The sequence below is a fragment of the Tachysurus vachellii genome, chromosome 17 (genome assembly GCF_030014155.1).
Source record: "Tachysurus vachellii isolate PV-2020 chromosome 17, HZAU_Pvac_v1, whole genome shotgun sequence".
In the NCBI taxonomy this organism is placed as follows: domain Eukaryota; kingdom Metazoa; phylum Chordata; class Actinopteri; order Siluriformes; family Bagridae; genus Tachysurus; species Tachysurus vachellii.
In genome coordinates, this window is record NC_083476.1 from 8,069,897 (window position 1) to 8,096,763 (window position 26,867).

The 26,867-nt window shown below is 40.4% G+C and overlaps 1 protein-coding gene across 5 annotated transcripts; it reads right to left on the reverse strand.

Annotated features, from left to right (window-relative positions):
* Window positions 1–4: 4 nt before the first annotated feature.
* sec16a (SEC16 homolog A, endoplasmic reticulum export factor) lies at window positions 5–26,867 on the reverse strand. 5 transcript variants are annotated; one of them, XM_060891044.1, is made up of 32 exons: window positions 26,604–26,866; window positions 21,252–23,201; window positions 20,289–20,693; window positions 19,692–19,825; window positions 19,108–19,187; window positions 18,866–19,007; window positions 17,856–18,024; window positions 17,064–17,229; window positions 16,000–16,142; window positions 15,819–15,880; window positions 15,576–15,714; window positions 15,190–15,429; window positions 13,619–13,716; window positions 13,424–13,505; window positions 12,676–12,793; window positions 12,398–12,509; window positions 11,674–11,779; window positions 11,279–11,419; window positions 11,047–11,160; window positions 10,364–10,553; window positions 9,666–10,156; window positions 9,528–9,575; window positions 8,892–9,056; window positions 8,669–8,749; window positions 8,496–8,552; window positions 8,260–8,395; window positions 7,618–7,752; window positions 7,286–7,374; window positions 6,439–6,492; window positions 5,087–5,146; window positions 1,991–2,068; window positions 5–947 (listed from the first exon to the last, which is right to left on the reverse strand). In XM_060891044.1, the coding sequence occupies exons 2-32, from the start codon at window positions 23,151–23,153 to the stop codon at window positions 882–884; spliced, it is 6,003 nt and encodes a 2,000-aa protein (XP_060747027.1). In that variant the 5' UTR covers window positions 23,154–23,201; window positions 26,604–26,866; the 3' UTR covers window positions 5–881. The 5 variants fall into 5 exon arrangements, with proteins under 5 accessions (XP_060747027.1, XP_060747025.1, XP_060747023.1 ...); XM_060891042.1 differs by having other exon boundaries at window positions 5,108–5,146; window positions 20,289–23,201; window positions 26,604–26,867; XM_060891040.1 differs by having other exon boundaries at window positions 20,289–23,201; window positions 26,604–26,867.

A 26,867-nucleotide genomic window follows, 5' to 3' on the forward strand; every position in this document is an offset into this window, starting at 1 on the left:
CCAGTGTGCTAAAGAGCTCAAAAATATGTTTATTTTCATCACTTTTTTCCTTTTGAGTAATTTTACAGTGAATTTGAAACATATTGGAAAAGTCCAGGCTTTCTTCACAGGGGTTGTGAATCCTTTGGAATTAGAAAAACAATCCCTCTCTCCCAGTGGCCAACAGAACGAGACTAGGAACGATTTATGAGAAAGGATTAAGAAAGAATCAGTAATGAAAAAAACATGACTGAGTATTCTACGCAGTCAAATATGGCAAAATTCATATAAATCACAAATCTATGTAACTTTTGCAAATCAAAAGTTGAATCAGGAGAGCAGGGACAGACTACAGCTCATAAATATTCATTCGGATATACAGATGTTGGATTTGTGAGGATTAAAAAAAAAAAAAAAAAAAGGATCATGCATCTCGTTCCGCCAGAAAGCCTTAATAAATATCTAAAATCTTTTAACCCTTGCTGATGAAAACGGGCAGGTTGAACACACCCAACACTGTCTGCATCTCAATGGCACTCCTGTCTCTATATCACACACACATGCGCACACGGTTACACAAACACACATGAATTGCAGTTAGTTAGGAAGGTCTAACTGAAAGCTGATCAAAATTATTGCACTTAAAGATCATACTGACAGGAGCAATCCAGTCAAAACACAGGACAAAAGGAACAAATCCTGACAGAAAATCAAGTAAAAAGACACAGACAAAGAATCCACAGCTTTTTTTTTTAGGGTGTATGCTACGCAAGGAAAAATAAAATAATGATGAAGATGATGAAGACTGGGAGGCCTGATTCTAGTACTTGTCCAAATCTTGATGAATTCAGTCAGATGAGATGTACAAACACAGATTGATCTGTACACACAGCTCTGTAGAGTTATTTCAGTGTTGGGTATTCGCGCTGCCCCAACCGGCCTGGACGGGCACGAGCTGCAGGCACAGACTGAGAGAGAAGAGAGACATCACAATATTAGAATTTGAATTTTGACTTGATGTAAATTTAATTTACAGTGAAAACCCAGACCAACCTCCTGTCCCAAACTAAACCACTTCACTCCCCTACTGGATCTACACTAGTGGCCTTTGAGGCAGGGCTCCTCAAGCCATTTGCAGCCAAAGACCTTTAGAGCGAACAACAGGGAACAACTTTTCACTGACACCTCAGTACATAATCCATCTAGTCATATAGGAGACACATAAGTGTAAACTAATAATGTGGATATTTATTGCAACCATAGAACCTTTTTGCTAATACATGTGATACATATTGACCACGGACCTAGAAGTGAAGCAGTGTAGTAACAATGGTCATTGTCTCAGTGCAGTTTTACAAAAATGCTACAAAAAGGCTTTATTTAATAAATGTTTTTTTATTTTCTTTTATTATTAAGAATAAAAAAAAAAATCATATGGAAAAATAATTTATAAATGTATTAATTAGTATATACACATTTATATTTATTTTGTACCATATAAAAACTAACATTTTTCCAAGATCTTTCTACTAAACGTTCCTTCACTGTAGCCTTTACAGACTCTTTTTCTTCCCCTCCCTAAATTTTAACTGCAATCTGATGAAATAGTGTATTTTTGTATGATTTTTGACAGACGGTCAGCTGACTGGACATTATCATGGACTATGGACTATCTCTCAGGATTTTAAAGAGATTACTCATACCTCTTGTGGTTTATCTTGACAAACTGAATACAGATAAAACACAGTTCGACTGTACAACACAGTGACCTTGAAACCATTATACCTGTTGTTATGGTAACTGTCCAACATGGTTATGACAAGCACTAATTTATTAAAAACTGAATTATTGAATACTTTAAAAAGTTGTCATGATATAAAGCAATAAATGAAATGCACAGCTGTCAGCCAATCAGAAACATTTTCTTTGCTGTTTCCATAGTAATATTTATTATACTCAAGGCTTCAGAGGAAGTGATTAGTCACAACTGTTCTGCTGCACTAATCCTTACCTGTGCAAACTGGGAGGGGTTATAGAACGTCACGCTCCCTGGGGGTGGAGCTCCCTGGCCAGGTATTTCTGTAGGGACCTAAAAAAAACAGGTGGTGTGAGTATCATGATAGAGTGCACCAACTACACAAAAACACACACAGCAGGGATATGTATAGTACAATTAGATAGCCATTCTGGAGATGCTTTATCTGGAATTTTGACAATTTATGGTAGTTTTACACAAATTAAAATCTAAATTCAATCTTTATTCTAATTTTAAACCTAAAATAAAGAACTACATAGCCATTAAATTTCTGCAAAAATTATTGGTACACTTCAAGATAAAAATAAATAAATTAATAAATAAATCGGTCATTCTTTTGGCAGGGATGGTAAAGAAAATCTCTTTTACTGCTTGACACTTTCCTGTTTCTGGGATATAAACATGCGCTCACAGTCGCTGCATGTGTTGCATTTCTGCTACATTTGTTTATGTGCATATGACCTCCATGTTGGCACCCCATAAAAAGAAATAATCACCAAAACTATGCCATTCGTTTGTGCTACGTTTGTGCTGATTTGTGTAGCAAAAGCGAACATTTGTGCTGATTTGGTGTTTGAGAAACATTTTTTTTTTTTATTATTATTATTTTATTTAAAATTAAATGTACTTCAAAGCATGTGTGCAGCACAATACAATTTACAGGATACTTTACATACAAGAGATGTCACAAAAGTCAAACTTTTTTTTCAGATCAAGAAAACATGTCATGTGCACATCCTAATTATCCTCCACTGGTCATAATAATAATGGTATAACATTTTATGCCATGACATAAAAGAAGCTTGTATGCACAGCAATGCACATTTTATGGCAACAAAAGCATGTATGGAAGAGTGACGTCACTGTCCCGTATTGTATTTGTTATTTCTAAGGAAGGGAATAAGATTCAATGTTTATTTTAGCGGCACAAATCGAGCACAAATGAACGCCACCGGTTTGGAGAGATTTGGACGGCACGGGGTGGAGAGTGACGTCACAGTTCCCAAAAATATTTTGGTTATATCTCAGAAAGGAAAACATAGTGTTTATTTTAACGGCACAAATGGGCACAAATCGAGCACAAATAAACTAAGCCGGTTTTGAGCGATTTGGGGTGGAAAGTGACGTCACACGGTCAAAAAAATAATGTTTAATATCTCAAACACCAAACCAGCACAAACGTTCGTTTTTGCGGCACAAATCAGCACAAACGTATCACAAACGAAAGGCATAGTTTTGGTGATTATTTCTTTTTATGGGGTGCCAACTTCACGGAGGTGTGCATATGTTACTGATGATGCGATTCTCAGAGAGCTGTAGAAATGACTGCCTCAAGTTTAAACAAGTTAAACCAATAAACACTTCTGACTCACACAGCAGTGATTTTTAGATCAGCTAACACAGCTACCTTTGTGTACTATACAGCCCTTGAAGATGGGAAAAGAGTAGATGCCACATCATGAGCTATTGCTAGTCATTTTAATACACCAACACGTCTACCATCTATAGAAGGAACTTCAAATGTAGAAATAACTGATAAATCAGAAACTAAGTGCAGAAGTTTCTGAAAAGATGTATTGTGGAATACTATTAATCTGTTAACATCCACCCAACCTCCCAGTGCTGAGCGAGACCAGCTCACCTCAACTGTCGATCAAAATAACAAGAAGAAATGATCTGAGTGACTTTGAAGAAAGGTTCATTATTGAGGCACATATGGAAGAAGATTCACATTAGATGTTTTTTCCCTCCATTATTCTGTGTAAACATCTCCAGCAAATCAGCAGTTTCTCTCTCTCTCTCTCTCGTTTTCTACCGCTTATCCGAACTACCTCGGGTCACGGGGAGCCTGTGCCCATCTCAGGCGTCATCGGGCATCAAGGCAGGATACACCCTGGACGGAGTGCCAATCGCAGAGCACACACACACACTCTCATTCACTCACGCAATCACACACTACGGACAATTTTCCAGAGATGCCAATCAACCTACCATGCATGTCTTTGGACCGGGGGAGGAAACCGGAGTACCCGGAGGAAACCCCCGAGGCACGGGGAGAACATGCAAACTCCACACACACAAGGCGGAGGCGGGAATCGAACCCCCAACCCTGGTGGTGTGAGGCGAACGTGCTAACCACTAAGCCACCGTGCCCTCCTCAGCAGTTTCTGAAACAGTGAAATACTCAGACGAGTCCACCTGGCACTGATGGACACATATGGACTGCTCTTTAATGAACATTATAAAGGGAGCAGCAGAAGTGGAGTAAATGCTGGAAGGGGATTGAAAGATTTATTAGCGAGTGGCCAAGAAGCACATCGTGAGCCACTGTTGCATAAACTAGATTATCTATATAAAATTTATCCAACAACCCGAAACCACAAAAATCAGTCACAAAAGCACTGCTAACCCTGCTTCTAAATTACAGATGTTGAACTTCAAATATTAAGAACCATAAATATGAAGATAAATAGAACTCAACTATAATTACACCTAGCCAGTAGCACACATATTCCACACAGTTCCGTTCTCTGAAGGTTATAGGTTTTGGGTTCTGTTACTTGAAGGTGTACAGGTATTTATAAAAAAAAAAAAAAAAAAAAAGAAAATTTTAGTTGAGGCTGTATTTTCAATTCAAGACAATAAGCTCAAACTGTTGTGTCAAACGTTAGGAAGCTGGTGCCATTGATGCATCTGGCTTTGCTCGATGAGGCATCTATCTTTTCATATCCAAGATACAGGACAACTATTGATGCTGATTGTTAACATGCAGAGAAGACAGGATTAGTGTGCGCATGCTTGATGGGAATGGACAGAATTACTTATTGCTGCACCAGCTTAGCTCCCAGCCAGATAGGGTACACAACCTAGGCAGGTGACATCTGAGGATGTTGCTGGAGGTGTGGCAACAAGTGCAGAAATGCTGTCTGTGTGTGCGCGCGTGTGAGTGAGTGTCTGTGTGTGCGCGCGTGTGAGTGTCTGTGTGAGAGAGAGAGAAAAAGACAGAGAGAGAGGCAGACAGAGACAGAGCATGTTGGTATGTGTAGTGCAGTAACACCCAACTGATGGTACCTGATTTAAATGTCGACTCACTTCTCGTGATAGAGAACTCATTGAGCTAGAACGTGAGAGCTAGAACAGCAGGAAAAATCAAACACCACAAGAGCAAAATTAATCCCATGCAGAACTGGCGTGTCAATCAAGACACAAAATCCAAAACATCAGAGCCAGTGTTCACTGTAGCACCCCATTCAGGGTCTCATCAGCATGTGTGATGAGATGCGCTTGCATCCACGCACACACTCATGCACTTCAGAGCAGTATCAAAAGGATTAAAGATTCTAAACACTGGTGCTGGTCACAAACACAGTTAGTTTCCAAAGATACTTTGGATGAGATTTAATTTGAATTGTAAATGTGTGTAAGTGTATAAAATGAGGCTGACAGTAAAAATTTTAAGTACTATTTTCAGTCATTATAGTGTTTACATATAGGCATGTTTAAGATCTTAGCTTCTAGTTTTGGGGGCTTTTCACACTGGGAGTTCAGTCTGAAACAGCAGTGTTTACATGAAGAATTGGTAGTGTGAAAGCTGCCGTGTGAACCAGAAAGTGTAGCGCAGTCCCTAAACTGAGACTACCCGTAGGACGTGGCCAGAGTCCCGAGTGTGTTTTATCCGGTCTATACTTTCCACAATACAGGTTTTATGGGTGGGCAGAGGAATGACGAGTCACAGGACAGGAGGTGGGGTGCTCTGCTGCCCATAATAGCACCAAATAATAAAAACTACGGCGAGTCGTGTTGTGTTGTCCGTGAACGTGAGAAACAGACTGCAGCACGTGACCAGTATGAAAACAGTCCATATAAAAAGTTTACTACAAAAAAAACTATTGAAAAAACTATATATAGATGCATCTCAATATATTAGAACGTCATGGAAAAGTTAATTTATTTCAGTAATTCAACTCAAATAGAGAAACTCATCTATTATTTAAATTCAGTACACACAGACTGAAGTAGTTTGGTTCTTTTACTTGTGATTTTGGGATTGTTTCTGGAAAATATAATCATTTACTGTATATGTACTCAATACTTGGTTGGGTCTCCTTTTGCTTTAATTACTGCCTCAATTCAGCGTGGCATGGAGGTGATCAGTCTGTGGTTTCTTTCACAGTGGCCTTCAGCTCATCTGCATTTTTTTGGTCAAGTGAAGCTGAATGTTAAATCTTAATTTAGTTTGGTCTGTGTGAATCCATATACGCATTTGTTGGTGCAAGTGAGACTGAACATGCAACATGTATAAATATTAAGCTGAGTAACTAAGTTTACCATGGATGCACGTTCATGACATAGAGGATAAAGCATGGTGCAATTAACTGGCCTATGAGAGGTGAAAAGGTCAAGGGGGAAAAGGATTATTCTACCTCTCCTGATTGAGCGCCGTCAGGACCCGAGGGCAAGAGAGTTGGATTAAACATCTGGAAAAAGGGGGGGGAAATATATAAATATATATATATATATATACACACATATACACACACACCAGTAGAATTATTATGCAAATGTATTTTGTAACAGTTTGGAAAACTGTTACGTTCATCAAAAAACTGCATTGTTATTTCTGCTGAACTTAAATAATGTGCATGATTATGTAATCACACAGTTAAAATTGAGTAAGGTTTGTGTGTGTATTGAGTATGTTGAGTGACTGACTAAGTGAGTGTGTGAATTAGTTGTGTGTGTTGAGTGAGTGCATGTGCAAGTGTGTGTGTGCTGAGTGTATGAGTGTGAGAGTCTGACAGAGAGAGAGAGACGGTGTGTGTGTCTGTGTGTAATTAAATGAGTGTGTGAATGAGTGAGTGAGTGTGTGAGAGTCTGATTGAGAGAGAGAGAGAGAGAGAGAGAGAGAGAGTGTGTGTGTGTGTGTGTGTGTGTGTGTGTGTGTGTGTGTGTGAGTGAGTGAGTGTGTGAGTGAGTGAGTGAGTGAGTGAGTGAGTGAGTGAGTGAGTGGGTGAGTGGGTGAGTGAGAGAGAGAGAGAGAGAGAGAGAGAGAGAGAGAGAGAGAGTGAGAGAGAGTGTGTGTGTGTGTGTGTGTGTGTGTGTGTGTGTGTGTGTGTGTGTGTGTGTGTGTGTGTGTGAGTGAGTGAGTGAGTGAATGAGTGAGTGAGTGAGAGAGAGTGTGAGAGAGAGAGTGAGAGAGAGAGAGAGAGAGAGAGAGAGAGAGAGAGAGAGAGAGAGAGAGAGAGAGAGAGAGAGAGAGAGAGAACACACCTGTGGAACTGCTGTGTTTGGCTGAATGTGTTCTGTGTTTCCATTGCTGTCTGGAACACTTCCCTCCACTGGATGCTGGTCATCAGGTGCTGAGAAGGTGTGTGCAAATATGGAGGATTTAAAGTCAGACATTCAAGTCATCACCAATGCATTATTCAGAAGGAGCAGATGATAATGTGTTCTAAATGGATACAAGTACAGATATGAATAGAAGCAGCTCTAGTGTGAGTGAATTGCGAGATAAAGAAAGAGTGCATTCATTAACATGAAAAATGCATCTACAGCAATATGTTTACAGCATTCATTTAATCTTTACACACACACACCCACACCTGCAGAAGGAACAAAGAGGTTTGCTGGCATGGCCATGGGTGCAAGAGGAGCGCACAGAACAGGAGCAACAGCAGGGGTAGGGTTGGAATTTCGTCGGCCTGGATTCAACACGTCCACGTACCGAGCCTTAGTGCCTGTCAGAAAAAAAACCAGATTGATCACATCTGAAGCGCAAGCTAAATCTCTGAAGTCATCCTTAATAGCTCACAATTTCCATGTGGTATCTTTTTTAATCATGGGTTGATGTGCTTTCAAAATAGTGTTCTGTTAAAGAGATGAGTGTGTCTGTGTTTGTTCTTTGAACACTGCTCAGGAAGAAGCACCAAGCTCTTTGCTTAATAATCAGAAAATGCCAAGCCTGAATGACAGAAGGACAGATAAACCTTTTTGTCTTTCACTGTTTTAGGGCTCTTATATCCTCATCAAGTTACATGACAATTTGTAGAAAGTAGTTTGTTACACACTGCATAGCAAAGCCACCACAGGATGTTCAAAACATATCTATAACCAAACTAAGTGGTTGTTGCTGCTTTATTAAACTAGTCTATGTTTAGATGCACTATGTGGAAACTTCAGCAGGTGTAAAATGAAAGGCATTTTTGCAGACACCCTGAAAGCGAGCAGAGATGCAAGTGACTCACCTGCTTTCCTGGAGAACACATTAATAGGCGGCCCTGCAGGTGGTCCAGTTGGTGCTCCACCCATTCCAGGTCCGACCCCCATGTTGCCCATTGGAGCTTTTGGAAACGTTTTGGGAGGAGGGGCAACGGGTTTGACCTAAACACATGACACATTCAGACAATTCAAGGCAATAATCCAATAAACAAGGGAAAGTGATTATACTGTGATTATTTAAAAAAAAACAAAAAAAACTCACCTCCTCTTCACCTTCATCCTGATTCACCCATCTCTGTCTCCTTTCATCCCACACAATCTGTCAGAAAAATGAGTATAATATCGTTTATTCTTAGTACCACATAACCAGACTACTTACAGCTCTGTTGAAAGGTAAAAGTGAGAGAGAATAAAGAATAAACAGATGATACTTACAGATTTATTGTTGTCATCTGGAAGATGAACTTCATTCTTGGCCCTTCGGTATAACCAGCTCAAGATGCCTCCACCTCCTCCCTGAGGAGAGAGAGGTTGTAAATATATTATTATTATTATTATTATTATTAAAAAGAAATGACAAGTGTTTTTCTTTTATAAAAGCTGTGTTTCAAAGTTTGCAATCCATGTCATCTCACAGCACATGTATGAACATGTGTACCTTTTTGGGAGAGTCTTTCTTGGTTTTCTTAGGCACTTCCTGGATAGGAGCCTCTGGTATGGGTGGAGGAGGAGGAGAGCTCTGATTTGCTAAAGAGTTGCTGCGCTCCCGTCCTGTCGAATGAGTGGACGACTCCGACGTAGTGCGAGAACGACGTCCAGAGATCTGAGTGAGAAAGAGAGAAAAGTGGGTTTTCAATGGACACTTGGAAAAGAAACCCTGTATCCCAGCTCAGATATGCAATTATCCAGTCAATCTAAAGACGGTTGCGGGTGAAAATGACAGGTAATCAGTGGGTACAGTAATAATCAAACGGGTTCATCCGGCATAAGAAACAACGTATCTTCATGTTTTCACACACTATGCTGCTGTTACACGATTGGCTGATCGGATAACTGTCTAAAAATTCAGGTCTACATTGGTTCCAAATAAAGTGGCTGATAAGTACATAATGCGGATATAGTTTTCAAAAATTGCATATTACTTGAAGTTTCTAGAAAAACCATGCTATAGAGTTTTATACCATTATTCTGTATTTTTATTAATGGCATTATATTATTATTTTTATTCTATTCCATTTATACCAGAATAGTTCCACCACTAATCAAGCAGACTGAAAGACAAGAGATATCATACCCTGTGCACTGAAGACTGCGATGTGGTTCGGGATCTTCTTCCTGTACTCTAAACACAAATCAGTGGTGTCAGTCATTTGTTAAAATAGAAAACAACTCCTACACTTGATTTGTGTTTTGAAAAATAAATAAATCCCACCATCTGTGCCATGTTGTCATAGAAGTCCATCTGGGGAGGTAGAGCATGAGAAGATGGAGACTGTGGAGATGGAGGAGTAGGTGTAGATTCTACACCATGAATCTGTTGTGGAATGTGGGGGGGCATGTGGGGGGGCATATGGGGATGCATGTGGAGGGAATTCTGAGGAGGCATCTGGGGAGGCATCTGGGGAGGCATCTGGGGAGGCATCTGGGGAGGCATCTGGGGGGGCATCTGGGGGGGCATCTGGGGGGATGTCTGAGGAGGCATTTCCATTGGTGTGTAGAAGGGTATTTGTGGAGGCATGCCAGGTGGCTGAAGAGTGGGACTCTGGGCTGGCACAGATTGATATGACTGGTCCTCAGCCTGATATTGAGGGATGAAGCCAGGCTGGGGTGGAGCAGGGGCTGTTGGGTTAAACGGGACACCCTCGATATGGAGAGGGCCGTGGTGCAGAGAAGCTGTCCCATCTTGCAAAATAGTTACTGGAGCTGGAAGAGAATTCAACTTGTGAGACAACGGAGAGGAGCCAGAAGAGCTTATTAAGGGTCTAATATTCTTTATGACCACAGCAGGACTTCATAAGTCTATAGCATCCAAGTTAGAATGAATCACTGACTAAAATCTGATACTGCAGCAAACGTTGTGACTCAAATTAGTGAAGAATTTACATTGTAGAACTTTCATTAAACACACACCTGGTGGCATGAGCTGAACCCCTGGGGTGGATGGGCCAGGCTGGGGCATAAGACTTGTCATGAGGGGGTTAAGGGGGTCAGAAATAAAAGATGGAGCTTCAGCACGACTTGCTTGTCCCTCAGAGTTTGGTGTAGTGCAGGCAGATGGCTGGGGAGTACTCCGATCTGTCCGTAATGTTATCACGCCATCCTGATTGCAAGAGAGAGAGAGAGAGAGAGACAGACACACAGTTTGGTTGAAGGAACAGTAAGAACTCCCTCTCTCTATTGTACCTCAGTATTGTACCTCCTCTACTCCCTGTGAGGAGCCATTTGAAAATTCCCAGGGAGGTTTCAGACAAGAAAGTTACAAGTACAAAAAATCCTCTTAGAAGTTTGTGTCCAAATACAATCTGTAGTGTTTGCATTGTTTTGTGGTCATATCCTGCTAGCTATTCTGTGTGGGTAGTGTCCTGTTTAATTACTGCTCTGTGTATTTATCAAACATTTTGCATTGTCTCACACTATTTTATATTTGCACTTTATGTAGTCCTTTGGACCAAGCTACATAGCTAGGAACACAAAGTATTAAGAAAAGGATAGTATTAGGATAGTGGTCCAAAAGAAATCACATTATACAAAACATAACATACTCTGTTCACACTTATAAACATTCACACAAGTGTGCGCACACACATACAAACCCTGATCTGGTTGCTGAGTTTCCTTAGCTGCAGTAGCCAGTCAGGTTCTTGGAAGAGCTCTTGCTCTGGCTTCTCCTTTAACTGGGGGTCAAAAAATCTCAATCGCTCAGACATCTATTTAAAAAAAAGAAAGAAAAGGGAGAGGGGGTATGTTTTAAAAGCTCTCTATGCACAATAAGAATAATCCAGACCAGACAGTGTAGACATGTGAAGCATGTATGAGAGCATATACCTGTATAAGCTGATTGATGAAAGCAGGCGAGTGGTAGTTGGGCAAGGCCAGAAGCGCACGGGAAATGACCTCACAATAGTGAAATGCTTGGGCACAAAGCCCCATTTCAGCCAGATGGCAAGCGTAGATGAACTTAAACACCTGCAAGGGTCAAAGGTTTGACTTTTACACCAGTCACAAAAAGAGTAAAAGAAATTTCGAATAATTCTGTAACTCCATGCTATCTATTAGTCTGAGCAACGAAAATGAGAAATAGTCCTTCCAGGCAGACTGCCTGTGAGCCATTCCCTTGAACGTCATACAAACAGTTAGAAAACAGTTTATAGTGTTGAACCCATTAGAAAGATTTCATTTTTACTCTGCAAGAATGGTTCATGAGTGTGTAAAATACCAACCTGGAAGTTGGGCAGTGAAATAGGCTGGGAACCAAGTGACTGTGCATACTCATACGCTTCTGTCCTCTGGATCGCTTCTATAGTACAGAACCTCACAAATGAAAGACTGAAAAAGAAAGAAAGAAAGAAAGAAAGAGAGAAAGAAAGAGAGAGAGAGCGAGAGAGAGAGAGAGCGAGAGAGAGCGAGAGCGAGAGAGAGCATTCTGTGCTTAAACTCAGAAGCATAGATTTACCACGAGTTATCCCTGCCCTACAGTGCCTAAAGAGTATGATACAACAGTGTTAAAATGTTACAGCTAGATGCTGAGAATAGTGTCAAATAATGTCAATAACATCAAATGGTGATGAAAAACATGACAATTGGAGCAGAGAAGAGCCTTGTTTTTACAATCATGGTGAACTCAAGTTATAATTTGCTTCTCTGTGTTTCTTGATTTTGTCCATCTTGGGAGCCTTAAAACAGGCAAGGAGGATTTACATGGCAGAAGACAAGCCGTTATTTAAACCAGTCACAGATTATATTTAACCCACCGTGGTTGTTGACAGAGCAAATACACAAAAAAGGAGGTTAAAGAAAGGTTCAGGAATGTACAGTGTTAAATGTCTAATTATGAATAGCCAGGATTCATTTGTAAAATTGTAACGTACAGTATGAACAGTGTGAAATGGAACAGTGTGAATGGCCAAGAGTTAACTACTACAAGTGTGAAAAGCTCTTGTGTACCTGTGGTTGGAGCCAATGAGGACTATCTTGGTGCTTTTCTTGGTAAAGACACCAAAACCCACTTGAGCCATCAAGTAACAGAAATGAGCAGCATCAAGCAGACCTTTAGAAGCTGTGCGCACACACACACACCATGTCAAATATCTTAAACATTTATCCTTTCTGCTTTATCATTTTAGCAAGATAAAGAAAGGTAATAAACAAACACAGTGTTTGTTTATTATCATTTTGGCAAGATAAAGAAAGGTAATAAACAAACACTAAATCTGAGTGTTTACCCAGCGTATCTCCCATGGTCGTGATGGTGCGTGTGTCCAGGTCAAGTGCATGTGTGAGGTTGGAAAGAACCATGGCCAGGTGAGGACGCCAGTCACCCCACTTCTCATCCCCACAACACTGCCAGGATAAAGGAACATATGGAATAGGTCTTAAAAATGGTATTTGCAATTTATGTTATTAGTCAAACGTATGTTCTGACAGTAGACCAAACCTGTAATGTGGACATACAGGTGAGGTTCTGTTAGATGGCTGTCAAAATCTCAAAAATGTTTATAATTTAAAAATTTTTTAAAAATAATAAAAAAATGGGATCATAAAAAATTTTAGGTTTTTTTTAGCCATTTCACAACAGATATTTAAATATAGTCCACACAACGTTTGTTATAGTTGTTCACGAGTCCCTTGTTTTCCCAACCTTTCTTCAGAAAAATCTTCCAGGTTTTCCCAGCATCTCCAACATACCAGACCCACTTCTGACAGTGGCTACATAATTTTGAGATCCATCTGATCACACTTAGGACAAATAAGGAACTGGTACACAACTATTACAAAAGATGTGAATGTTCATCGATACTCAAGAAGGCAACACAATACATTAAGTGTCAGAGGGATGTAAACTTTTGAACAGAATTATCAATGTAAACTGTTATTTTGTTTAAAGGACTCATTTTATTTGGTACTTTATTCATATTTTGAAGCTTCTGCAGGGCCATGTTTTTATACTGTGTTACTAACTTGCACACTTACCGTGGCAGAAGCAGGCATCCTTCCTGACATGAGCTGGTAGACTGTCTGCAGTGGATCATTAATTGGAAGACTGTTGGCAAACCTGACAGGCACAAACACTTTATAGTAATCTTTCTTTTTAAATTAGCCAGACAGACAGATGCAGTAATAGATAGATAAAAACAGTAAAACACTGTATTTGGGTTTATGTGTTACCTGGTCATGACTCTTGCATGTGTTCTATTGTCCATCTTACTGGCCAATAGTAGGGCATGGCCCCAAAGTCCGTTCTTCATAGCGGACTCCAGAGCATCCTAAAAGCAACACACAACCAAGGTCTTTTCACTATATATAGATGTTTAAAGGTATGCCACTGTATTTAGATAGAGCATTGAGCAAGGTAGGAAGGAAAGAAGGTAGCCTGGCAGGTAGGTTAGACAGAAGATAAGTTAGTTATTTAGGTAGGTAGTAGGAAAGAAGGAAAGAAAGAAAGACAACAGGAAAAAGAAAGACAACAGGAAAGGGAGAAAGAAAATTAAAGAAAGAAAGAAGCTAGCAGTGTTAGTTCAGTGGGTAAGATGTTGGACTACTGACTGAAAAGTTTGAGCACTAGATCACTGCCAAGCTGCCACTGCTGGCCCTTGAACAAGACCCCCAACTGTCATCTGCTAAATTGTATAAATGAGATAAATGTAAGTAGCTCTGGATATACATGTGCCTGCCCAATGCCAGAAATGTACATGTATGTAGAAAGGAAGGCAAATGAAGTAAAGTATATACATAAGAAGTAAAGAAAGAGTGAAGAAAAATGTCATCTCCCTAATTTTGGCACAGAACATCCCCAATACCCATTAATATTTATGATCACTGAGTTACTTAACATTCCTCAGTTGACATGTTGTAAAACATGTCTGAGACTGAATGTATATGGAGTTAGTGGATGAGTGCAAAAACGTTTCCAGGCTGTGAGTACAGTATATCAACAGTTCAGTGAAGTGAAGCTAGCTGAAAGTGAGGTGACATACGGCTAAGTATGGTGACCCATACTCAGATTTTGTTCTCTGCGTTTAACCCATCCAAAGTGCACACACACAGCAGTGAACACACACACAACGTGAACACACACCCGGAGCAGTGGGCAGCCAATTATGCTGCGGCGCCCGGGGAGCAGTTGGGGGGGTTCGGTGCCTTGTTCAAGGGCACCTCAGTCGTGGCCGGCCAGAGACTCGAACCCACAACCTTAGGGTTAGGAGTCAGACTCTCTGACCTTTAGACCACGACTATTTATTAGGCGTAATCTGTGAAACGAGCAATTACGGCCTGAAGACACATTTTATACCTCAATGCAAGCAATACCATTTGGGTTTTAATTATGATTTTGATGAGTAAATGACGGATGTGTTGAGATGCAGCTATGAAGTATACACACATATAAAGGCATTTGAGCGTTGTAGGCTTATTCTCACCAATGGCCTTTACATTACAGTGAACATGCTATATAATTTCTTGTGTGATGTTGATCAAGTCTGTAATTTTTTTTTACATTTTAATTCACTATTCACAGATTAACTATTTCTGGGTTTTCCCTGCGTTTCTGTGCAGCCGATACATAAAACCTACTATCATTCTGAAGGTAATTGTCTGGTGGACTAGCTATTGATTTTATCATATGTTTATCCCAGTAACATGGTTTTGTTTTCCACTATTTAAATAGCCTCCAATATTATATGCATGTGTGTCTGTCTGTGTGTGTGTGTGTGTGTGTGTGTGTGTGTGTGTGGTTTTGCCTTTTTCCGCCCAAAGAGCAGGAGCTCTCGGAAGCGTTCAGTCTCCTTTCCAACATTTTCAGCCACACCCATAAACGTGTCGGACAAGAGTGAGAGTGGCCCTGACCCCTCCTCCTCTGGCCGTTCTATTGCCTCATTGTTGAAATCAATGAGGTTCGTCTCATTAGGCGATTTTCCTGGCAACCAGACAGAACGATGTTCCTTCAGCAAGAGATCAGCAATGTCTGTGCCAACTACAGTCTGGGTTAAATGAGAGAGAGAAAACGAGAGAGAGGTATTGTGATTGTTTAACTTTCCTAATTTAAACACAGTGGTTGTTATTCTTAGACCCTGTGATAAGCATAAAACAAACCTAGAACAAAAAAGACAAACACACAAATACGCACCCCATTCTGACGACACAGCAATACGATGAACTCCCAGATCAGAAAGGCAGAGTCCTTATCGATGAGGTCATCATTTCGCATGCACTCCTGAGCTTTGTTTTGGGCAAACTTTATAACGTCAACCTTATGGGTTTCCTCCCTGACATATGCACACAAATGCATGCAAAGGTGAGAATAAGGAATAAAGGAAGTGTCTGCATCCAACTTCTGAAACGTGTGCTAGAAAATTGCATTCAGACTTACTTGACAAGTGGTCCTGGGAAGGCTCGTAACTCGGCCTGCTCTGAAAAATCCTGCATCATTGTCTGAAACATGCGTCCAAAAAATAACAATTACAATTAGCACATACATTCTATGCTTGAATATTAAGAGCCAGTTAAAAATGTAAGGCTCATTAGCTTGTAAAATAAAACATCATCGTTACCTCCATGCTATGAACCTCAACAAGGGCAGGCTGCCCAGCTGAGGGCAGGTTGGGCTGAACTAAGATCAGCTGACCTGCTGGTCCAAACCTTGCACAGCAGTGAGGAACTGAGTACTTCTCCGGTGTCAACGGCCTCGGAGGAGCTAAAAGACAAAGAGAGAGGAAGAAAATGAGGGGGACGGGGGACGGGACACTTTCTTCAATTTAGTCAAAGACAAAAACATACACAAGTGAACACAACTAAATGTTGACAGAACATAGGTAGGTGCAATGATATTACAGTCCCAGCTGTGCCCTAGCTTTCTATTTCTGTGGGTGTGTAAATGTGTTTCTCTTAACGATGCATATTACATGATACTCTGTGAGGCAACTACACTTTTACCAGTCAAGGTACGATTTGTAGCACTTGTTCTCCTCTGAATTATGTATGTTCAGGTTGTCCTAACCTCTCTATTAAACTCACTGTATAAACATCTTAACCATAAAACTAAGCACAAGGAATTATAGCAAGACACAGCAGAAACCAACATAAACAGAGCTAAACATCTAAAAATCTTCCATCACTGTAAGCACATTACTGTTCATAATAAATAGTTATTAATATGTATTGTTAATATCATTATTTTCTTAGTCTGTAAAAGATTTTGGTCAACAGACCTATTTCTAGGTCGGTAGTTAAATGTTAGATTTGTGATACTGAACATATGAACTGCTTTGGACATAAGGTCGGATTTTCCTCACGTCTAATCTCACCTTCTGAAGCATGTGCTCATGTGACATGCTGATGGATTTGCACAAAATATCTAATCCATGCCAACTCCGGTGCACACGGTCATTAAAACAAAAAGGAGACTTTCTAAGCACTAAGAAACTAAGAAGTTTTTATTTGAACCCGTGTTGTTGTCAATATAATTTGCAATGAAACCTGCAGTATTAATTTAGAAAAGAATGCTAAATAGAAGCATTTGTACTAGTGATAGCAGATTTTTTGACCCCACTGTATATGGTTACCCTGAAATACATGTGCCAAAACACACAGCCAAGATGATGGATGATGTAGTTACCCTGTTCAGGGGCAGCCCATGTGGAGTTTGTGGCATCATACTGGCTGTAATTCAGGGTGTTTGACTGGTCTGGGAACTGGCCATACGAATAATCTACAGGCAGTGTGGTTGTTGTAGCTTCATAACCTGCAGCAACGAGATCCGTCTGACTCCTGTACACCTGACTCTATACACACACACACACACACACACACACACACACACACACACACACACACACACACACACACACACACACACAGAGAGAGAGAGAGAGAAACAAGTGTTGCTATTGTCAATATGTGTTCAATAAGTTTACATGCATAATTAGCTTGTAGAGTAAAGACTGTACAGTAAATCACCACAGTTTCATGTAATACTCAATTCTAATGCTTTCTTGCTAGCATGGGTTCTGAATACTGATCATGCAGCATTTGAGAGAATGAGGGGACATTTTTGTCTGAATTATACCATTTAAAACACTTTTTGTTGATATGTAGATTTCACAAAGCCAAAACCATTATGCTATCTATAACATCTAAATAAAAGGAAAAATGTTGCTATAGGCTACAGAATACTGTGTTAAACCAGGCAGAAGCTTTAAGAGATTTGTTATTTCTAAACATTACATCTTTAAACATTCCTCTTTTTTTTAACCAACATTTTCTATAAACATGTGGCCAATTGTCTGGCCTGATAAATAAAACATAGCTGCATACAGATAAATAACATGCATAAATCCACATGATTCTAAAAGTTACAAATGAAACTGGACTGATAGAGAGAGAGAGAGAGAGAGAGAGAGAGAAAAACCTGCTGTGAGCGGGAGCTGAAGCTGCTCCGGCGGCTGTGTGTTGATCTGTCACTGTGAACAGAACGACGCTCCAACTCATCTCCATACGTTTCTCGTGGACGGCAGTCATCATCAAAACTTGAATCATATCCGGGATAGTAACGCCATGGGTCATCATAGCCTTCACGCCTGGGATGGTTATACATGGTAATAACAGTGCATGTCAACATATTAAATGTGTTGGTGCATTATATTTGAGATAAATACACACACACACACATATATATATAAAGACATTTTTGTGATGTCTGTGGGTTTGGCTATGACCAATATATTGTTCAATAGCTCTTATAAACGATACAGACCTAACTGACATCTATGGAGTGATTTTGCAGACAAAATTAAAAAGGAATTGCAAATAATATTCGCAATTGCGTTTCCTACTTGTTGCGTACGGAGCCTGTCAAAACTCAAATACATTTGCAAATCCTTATGCATTTGCATTTTCAATGTCTGCACCTAAACCGGTCTATCATTGTTGGAGGGTGGGATTATATTATGGGGCGTGTTTGTATCTGGAAGTGACGTCATGCACAGTCGACTGTCACGGCAAATGGTTTGCATTTGAATTATGTCACGGTTTTTACAACGACAAGTAGGTAAAATCCTTTGCAATTCCTTTTTAATTTTGTCCACAAAATCACTCCAGACATCTTTGAGGTGATCAGCCTACATTTATTTTGTATGAAATACAACAAATGATTAACTATTATTGCAAAACAGTACTCTAATGCAGTGCAGACACGCAACATACACTAAAAATAGCCTAAATCATTTTACATACAGTAGACACAAAAAAAAAATAAAATGAAAATAAAACAAAACTACTCAAGGGTGGGAAGTGTACAATCAATAGACGGTATGTTTTTTAATAGAATAAAAAAATCCAGATATTTTTAAAAAAAGATTAAACATGATTGTATACCAAAAGGTAAAGGGAGCAGGGAAACAAATTAGCATGGATGTATACCTGTTGGAATACTGTTGGCCAAAGTAAGGGTCAGCTCTTCTGTAGGCCTCAGCGTCATAATTATACCATCCATAGGCCTGCTCATAGTAACTTCGATAACGAGGATCATAAAGAGCATTAGGGTCATACCACCTGTTCTGATCTACAAACAAAACAAGAATCAACAGGTTTTGTTGTCACACACAATCATTTATACACAGAAAAAGAGATACAGTTATAAAACAGTTTTCCTATATACTTACCCATATACTTATAGTAATTTGCATAGTAGTCTTCATAGGCACTGCGGTTAGGCCTGGGGTAATCCTCAGCATACCCCTCCCTGAAAAGGGGAGAAGAGAGAGAGCAAGGAAACAAATCAATCAATGAAAGATACAACTACACAGTTTGATTTCTCCTCCAAAAATCCAAAGGTCTATTGGTATCATCTAATTTCTATAAAATATTTATTCATTGTTATATCTCATGCTTTTTGTAGGAGTCAAATAATGCATTCACTTGTCAAGGTGAAACCAAACCATCAGTCAATTGCACTTGTGAGAATGGTCATTAACCAATGAGGATGTAGTTGAAGGACATGAGCTTTCATTTCACATTCTCATGTATTTTATAATTGTTGCACCCTTAAATAGTGTAATATGCAAAACAGATTAATTTCTTTAAACAATGATTGCACTGATGTTTATTTTAGGCATTCACAGACTAGATGAAAAAGCATTTAATTAAAATTTTTTAGCCTGTGTATTAATCAATCACAGTTTGTCAGTTTTTAATTGCAATAAGAAAATATGACAAACTAAATCAGTTTTACTTTTTGACCACTTACCTGGAGCTGGGTTGGTCAGAGTACTGACTGGTCCTAGAACTTGGCCTCTCTGGCTGTCGGTCAGCTTCCCGGTACCCAGGGTTTGGTCCATTGTACCGATTATACCGGAGATCTCCCCTTCGATATGGGTCATCCTGCAAGTACAATGGTAAATTTTAATATATAAACTCAATTTATAATTATTTCCATCATCATACAAAGCTCAAGAGTTTCAAATTCCAACAACGGCACAGCCATTCATGACCAGGAACCAAGAGAGCTCTCAAAATGATAATCAAATACATATCTCTCCAGTCACTCACAGTGAAACTAGCCAATCATGGGAACCTATGAGCTCATCAATGCACATTAGGGTTACAGTTCCTTTTTTAAGTGCGTGACACTGCAGCTCAAAAAGATGCCATGGTTAGATTCATGTGTCTTGGAAGTTGCGCACTCTACACAAAAATAAAAGCATTTGCACAGTATTGTGGCCTCATGCTCCAACTAACAGCTAAAATGATTTTAATATTTTTAAATGTTATTGGATAACTTAATTCAACATCCCTTTCACCCCTAACTTTACAGATTATGGAAATAAACAAAACTTAGCAATACCTGGTAGTAGCTCTGAGCCCTTGGGTCCATGTGTGGGTATGATTGTGGGAAAGGATGCCTTCCATCCTGGTACTCTGCATAGTAGCTGCCAAGACCAGGCTCAGGAGGCACTGGAGGTGGGACACCGTAACCCTGATGACCGCCATGTATAGATGGGGGGCGCTGGGGCTCATGGGTACCAGCAGAATTTCCAGATTGAGGAGGATATGTGGAGAATGTGGTGGCTTGAGAAACAGGTGTAGCCTGTGGGGGAGGTTGGTATTGTGATGCCGGATTAGCTGGATTGGAGGGATTAGAGGGGGCAGTACTAGACTGATTACTCTGAACTCTAGGGGGATTTGGGGTTGGTTGCTGAAGAGGAGGCTCATTATCAGCTCGTGTCCCTTGCTGCGAATCTTTCGTGACCTGCAAGTAAAAGCCAGCTGCATTATTTACTGGGCCAGGGGTAGGAGCTGTATGAGAAGGGGCCTGATTTGTGCTCTGTGTTTGGTGCATAGAAAAATCAAGAAGTTCATAATTTGAGCGATGATTTTGACTGATCACAGAAACAGAAGAAGGAATTTGTGAATTAGAAGATGGAAGTGATTGGCTTCCTGGTGATTGGGCCTTCAAAATAGTAGACTGGGCTGGTTGGACAGGAAGTGAAGCATCTTGAACTTCTCGTGCCTGATTTAATGGACTTTGGTTTGAAGGTGGGTGAAAGCCGATTGGTGTTTGAGAGAAGAGAGGAGGTAGAAGATTGGCGGAATGAGAACACTGTGGCAACTGACTAGCCACTTGTGCTTGAGACGGTGATTGAACAGGTACATTAGAATCCTTGGGACTCATTTGACTGGTTGTTGGAACAGGTAATTGAGGAGAAATCACTGTATAATTGGACGAAGGTGTGGCAATCAAAACAAGCTGGTTGAGAGGCTCTGTGGGAGGCGTGGACACTAGCAAAGAAGCATATCCCAAACTTGCCTGAGGAGCTGAATCAGGTGGATTCTCAAGGTTCTCAGAGTGAGGCTGTGTATGTGTCAGAGGAGGCTGCAGATCCAGGGGCCCATCTTCTGGTGGCTGGATAATCTCAGTACTGGGCTTAGCTGATGAAGCCATAGTAGTAGCAAGAGAAGGTGCAGCAGGTGCCAAAAGAATATTAGCACCAAGACTAGCTGCATCACTTTGAGCCCAAAGGGTTGTGGCTGGACTTTCACAGGGTCGTCGCAACCCCTGAGCTCGAGACGAAGGCCTGCGATCCTGTCCACCGGGAAAGTAGATTGTCTCCATATTGTCTGGAGGCTGCTCTAAGTTGCCAGGCAAGATATCAACTACACCTTTTTCCTTTACCATTCTAGCACGGTCAACTTCAGCAGGTCTAACCCCTACACTGTGTGATCGCACAGGCTCAAATGAAGAGTTAGCACTGGCCTGGAAGACCCCGACTGGTTTAGGAGGGCTGGGTGTCGGGAAGGTTGGACTTTGCTCTGGAGCAGGAGCAGAATCTATCTGTTCAAAGTAACCACCAGCAGAAGGCTGGGATGCTGGTGTATCAGGGGGCCGGGGGCTTTCTTGTTGGATAAACGTCCCAACAACTCCCTGATATCGTCGAGGAGGGTGGCTGCTACTGTGGGGGGTATGGCCACTACTGTGACTGACATTGCTATAGCTGGATGAAACACTTGCTGATCTTGCAGGACGAGAGCCAGTGTCAGGTGTTTCCAAGTTAGGCCCTGCCTCATAAGCATGGCTTGATGGTGGTTCATTAGGCAAAACTTCCAGATTTGGAACACATTCCAGATTCTCAACTGAGTCACATGGACCTGTAGTCACGTTGACATTCCCAGTTTCATTCAAACAGGGATTAATGTTTTCATTTGCTTCCCTGACTTGGGGAGGGTGAGAGACCCCATTGACCTGGCCCTCCCCAGAAAGGGTTTCTTCATTTTCTACATCATTGCCATGAAAGAACATGGACAGTGTTCCATGGTCAGCAGATGGAACTGTATATGGAAGAGGACAGGTACGCTGCAAGGGATCCTGTGGAACCTGACTATACCATGCCTCTGAGGCACCACCAGTCTGGCTTAAATAACTCTGGGCAGAAAAGAGAGCGTTTTGTTGCTGGGAAATTGCTGGCTCACCCATATTCGGTAGGGCTGACTGACTATGATTCAGAGTGTGTGACTGAAATGGGCCAGGTTGGGGCAAGGGGGCAGGTGGGGGAGCCTGTGTCTGGGGGTGTGCATGAAATGGCTGTGGTATATCACTGGTTGGCTGAAAGTAGTTCTGAACAGAAGGAGGACGACTGCCATGATCAGTTCCGGAATGAGATGGAGCAGGAGGCGTGGGCTGAAATGAAGGTGTACTTTGAACTGACGGGGTCAAGGCTGCAGTGGAAGCATGCACTGTGCTAGAAGTGAAAGGAGGGACAGAGTTAGGCAACTGTGCGATGTATGGCATTGGTTCTTGGGAGCTGAAATACCCAGGTTCAGCAGAAGTGGAGAATCCCAGTGGAGATCCTGAAGGGCCAGCATGATGGGTGAAAAAGGTGTGAACAGGACCAGCGATTGGCACTTGTGCCCCTGATGGTTGGCCTTGAGGTGGACCAGTCTGGTTAAAACCTGCTCCGAGAGGGGCTTGCATAGGAAGAGGACTACTGTTTAGTGAAGGAGTCTGGTTGCTTACTGTTGCAGAGGAAGAGCCTTGCCTCCCAAAGGCAAAAGGGTCAGTCAGTGGCTGTGGAGGTGGAGTTGATGTTGCATTGGGTGCCAGTGCTCCATGCTTGTGTGGTCGATTTCTCCTGAAAGCATTTGAACCACCAGAGGTAGGTGGTGGTGGTGTACCACATGCTCCAGGAGGCACAGTACGAGGAGGGGGTTGCATCTCTTCTAACTGACACAGGACTCCAGAGCTCAAGACAGCAGAGTATCCCTGCTGAGAAACAAAACAATAATTGTTTGGTGTAATTAGAGCAGAAAAACCCATGTCAAATAAGTATATGATCATCTATAAAATATCTTAGCCAAGTTCTGTAAGGTACACTTCCTAATTTGATATTTGGAGCATGCTAACAGTGATTCAGTTGTCTTACTCAAAATTACGGTCACATACTTTACCTGTAATAATGTGTTAAAGAGTGTAAATGTTAAATGCAAAAATGAATGTAAAGTAAAGGCACTTTAACCACTTTCACTCATTTCTAGTCTTATTTACATATCTAAATGCATGTACAAACATATCTAAATGCATGTCAGCTACACTCACTGGGAACTTATTTATACTTGTTCATAAAATCAGTCGATCATGTGTCAACAGCACAATGTACAAAATCATGAAGATTCATGACAGGAACTTCAGTTAATCTTCAAATCAAACATCAGAATGGAGAAAAAATTTGTTCATGACTGTCTCATGAATGATGATGCCAGACCAGCTTGCTGTAGAATGTGCACCACCTAAATAAATAAATAAATAAATAAATAAATAAATAAAGCAAGCAATTGGCAGTCCTGTGGGTGGGATTATCCTTGTTGATAATAGCTGTTGGTAAAAGATTACTGAAAAGAAGACTAAGTTAACTCCAATAACCACCCAACAAACATTGGTTAGACAATGATTTGCACTCATCAACCATCTGAGGCTACAGTTGGCACAGGCTCACAAAAAGCTGGATAGGTATATTTCAAATTGAATCCCCATTTCTGCTGCAACATGGACAGTTTATGCTTTTTACACCCATAGTCCCAAACTGACTTATTGACAGGTAGTGGTGCTCTTTGTCTTATAATGGCTACTTCCAGCATAATAATGTGCCATGTCATAAGTCTCAAAATGGCTCCATGAATATCACAATGAGTTCAGTGTTGTACAATGGCCTCCCCAGTCAACAGATCTGAATCCATTAGAGTAGCTTAGGAATGTGTTAGAATGGGAGATTCACAGTAAGAACGTGCAGCAGCAGCAGATCTTCAATAATTATTGGATGCAATCATGCCATCATGGACCTGAAACTCAGTTGAAGGTTTCTAGAGTCTTAAGAAATGTTCTGAGAGCAAAATTAGGTCATATGCAGTAGTTGTATGAGTGTCCTAAAAAAATTGCCATTGAGTGTATGTGTTTCTTACTATTGTAGTCTTACTACTATTTCCTATATTAATGTCTAAGAGTTTGTATTGTATTTGTATTCAATGATTTTATTTGCATCTAATTGAATATAATAATAAATATGACCAATGTCTGTCTTTGTACCAGCCATTATTCATTGCCTAATAAGCTGAATCAGGTGGGTTCTCAGGTGGGTTCTTCTTCAGTTGAAGCTCATAAGTCTAAACTGTCCAGCAGTAATTTCAGAACCTATAATATTTACAGTAAATTTGGAGTCCTTGATGATATTGCAAGTAAACACCCTGACTACCTTGACATTTATAACCTAATATATACATATGCAACATCAGGGAAATTTTAACAAAAAATAAAACCTTTAAAATGTAATAATTTGTAATGATAGGCAAGAGATTCGAGACATCTCCTGGACTCAACTGTTCACTTTTCACTCTTGCACTGGCGTTGAAATAACTGATGATTAACTCAGTGTGTTCAGTTCTGTTAACATTTTCTATAACTTTATCTGCAGCCATCTCTACAGAGTAAGCAATGACACGTATCCATCACAGATAATCTGACATCTTGAATTTATACCCATAACCCCTAACTTACATTTTGGATGGTCTGACTGTTTCTACAATTGTGACGCTCATAAGGCTTTGCTGCTTAGTTTGTCTGTTTCAATAAGCAATTAAATAATTTGAATAGTTGTCTAAACTAAAGAATATCCAAAGAAGAATAACAGATAAGTGACATTTACACAAGGCTATGTTTTCTCATTTCCCATTATCAAAACATGCAAACACAAATGTAAAGCAAACTGTCTCCAAACAAGCATCTTAATTCAGACACTTTTCAGGTGAAATGAAAGTGCACTTTTACTCAACTATAACTCAAAAGAATCACTTGTTCTTCAGTAGCCACCTTATCTTTGTCAGTGCTGCATTATTCTGGGAACACTAGGTGTGAGGCAGGAATATACATTGACTAGAATAAACCAATCACACTCTCATATCTGGTAGAATTGAGAGTTGTCAATCCACTTGTGCCACACATATAGTGTCCCGGGAGCTATGAGGCAGCAACACTGCTTGCTGCACCGCCATAGTTCTCATATAGAACAAGTAAAGAAATATAAAAACATTAAAAATTCCCAAATACAAAGCCTGCTATAGTTCATTTTTAGGAAATCCCAAATATGACGTACAGGTAAAGTGCTGTATTTGAAAGCAATATCGTGCAAATAAAAAAAAGGCCATAATTCCACTCAAAAAAATCACCCCCCTGCAGAGCCTTTATCACGTCGTTTCCTAATTGTTTACACAACAAAATTCATTGACATTCACAAGACCACTTTCACTGCCAACCCTACATACATGAATTAAGTCTAATCAAAATAATATTATTCTTTTTCCATGGCTTCCATGACAAATAAGTGGAGGGACCTAATACCTGGCTTTATTTTTGTATTTTCTATCCAAATATTTATTGAATTAAAGTAATTTATAGAAATGTTACACCTTCAGTTTACTCTGTGTGCACGTTTGTTATGGATCCTGACATCACTTCCGGATGAAACAAGTCTCTTTAAATCTAGCCAGCTGATTCGTTTTGTTTTTTTAAAGCATCCAAAGAGATATAGTCATAACGAGAAAACCGGGACGTTAACTTTAACTCGGTGTTTAAACAAGGAACTAAACAATGGTACAACAGCTAGAATCCAGGCTAGTTTAAAGTTGCTTAATGCTAGCGCTATATTAGCAGGAAACACCGGCTTTCCTTATTATGCGTTATAAAAGATCAGCTACGTGTGACAAGAAAGCACGTTAGAAAACAAATAATTTTGTAAAACACTTGTCAAACTACTTCAGTAATAACAGTAACAGTTAAACGAATGAGTGAAGCTAGATAGAATCAGCTGGAAGCAGCAAATCAAGCCGAATTAACGCAGTTCAACTGACTAGCATATGGACCAGGATATCAATAGAATACACTTTTTAAATCAAATTGTGCTTTATAGTCCATCCAAAATATCAGCAACCTGCACACAAATCGTATATTATGCAGTTTTAACCTGAATATTTTCTCCAGCAAATAGCTGCTGACTCGTAACCCAGCTCACATTAGCTAGTTAGCATTTTATGTTAGCATGCTAGCCCAGACAAAACCGTTAACACGGTGTAACATATAACAAAGGTCGGACGACAAAAGAGCTATACAAAACATTACCTTTGATTTTTAGCTTTGCTGTTAAGCCACAAACTCGGTGTGTATGATACAGCGTGTTATTCTTTCAGCTGTGCAGGACGTTAAGGCTGACACTTGGCCGCCATCTTTGCAAAGCACATCCTGAGCGACGTGTACATGAAACGTCACGATGCTCCTCGTCTACGAGCGCACGAGACGTCACTTTTCCAAACAGAGGAGCGCCACGTCCTGTTTTCACTGCAGCTAGTTTGTTAAGTGCTGCAATGAAACTGTTCTATTCTTCTA

Excerpts from the sequence above, each read along its gene's own strand:
- sec16a (XM_060891040.1), bottom strand. The coding sequence starts at position 23,153 with ATGCAACCCCCTCCTCGTACTGTGCCTCCTGGAGCATGTGGTACACCA. Across the intron at positions 19,188-19,691 it reads TCTGACCAACCCAGCTCCAG|GGAGGGGTATGCTGAGGATT; the intron begins GTAAGTGGTCAA and ends TCCCCTTTTCAG. Across the intron at positions 12,510-12,675 it reads GACCATGGGAGATACGCTGG|CTTCTAAAGGTCTGCTTGAT; the intron begins GTAAACACTCAG and ends GTGTGCGCACAG.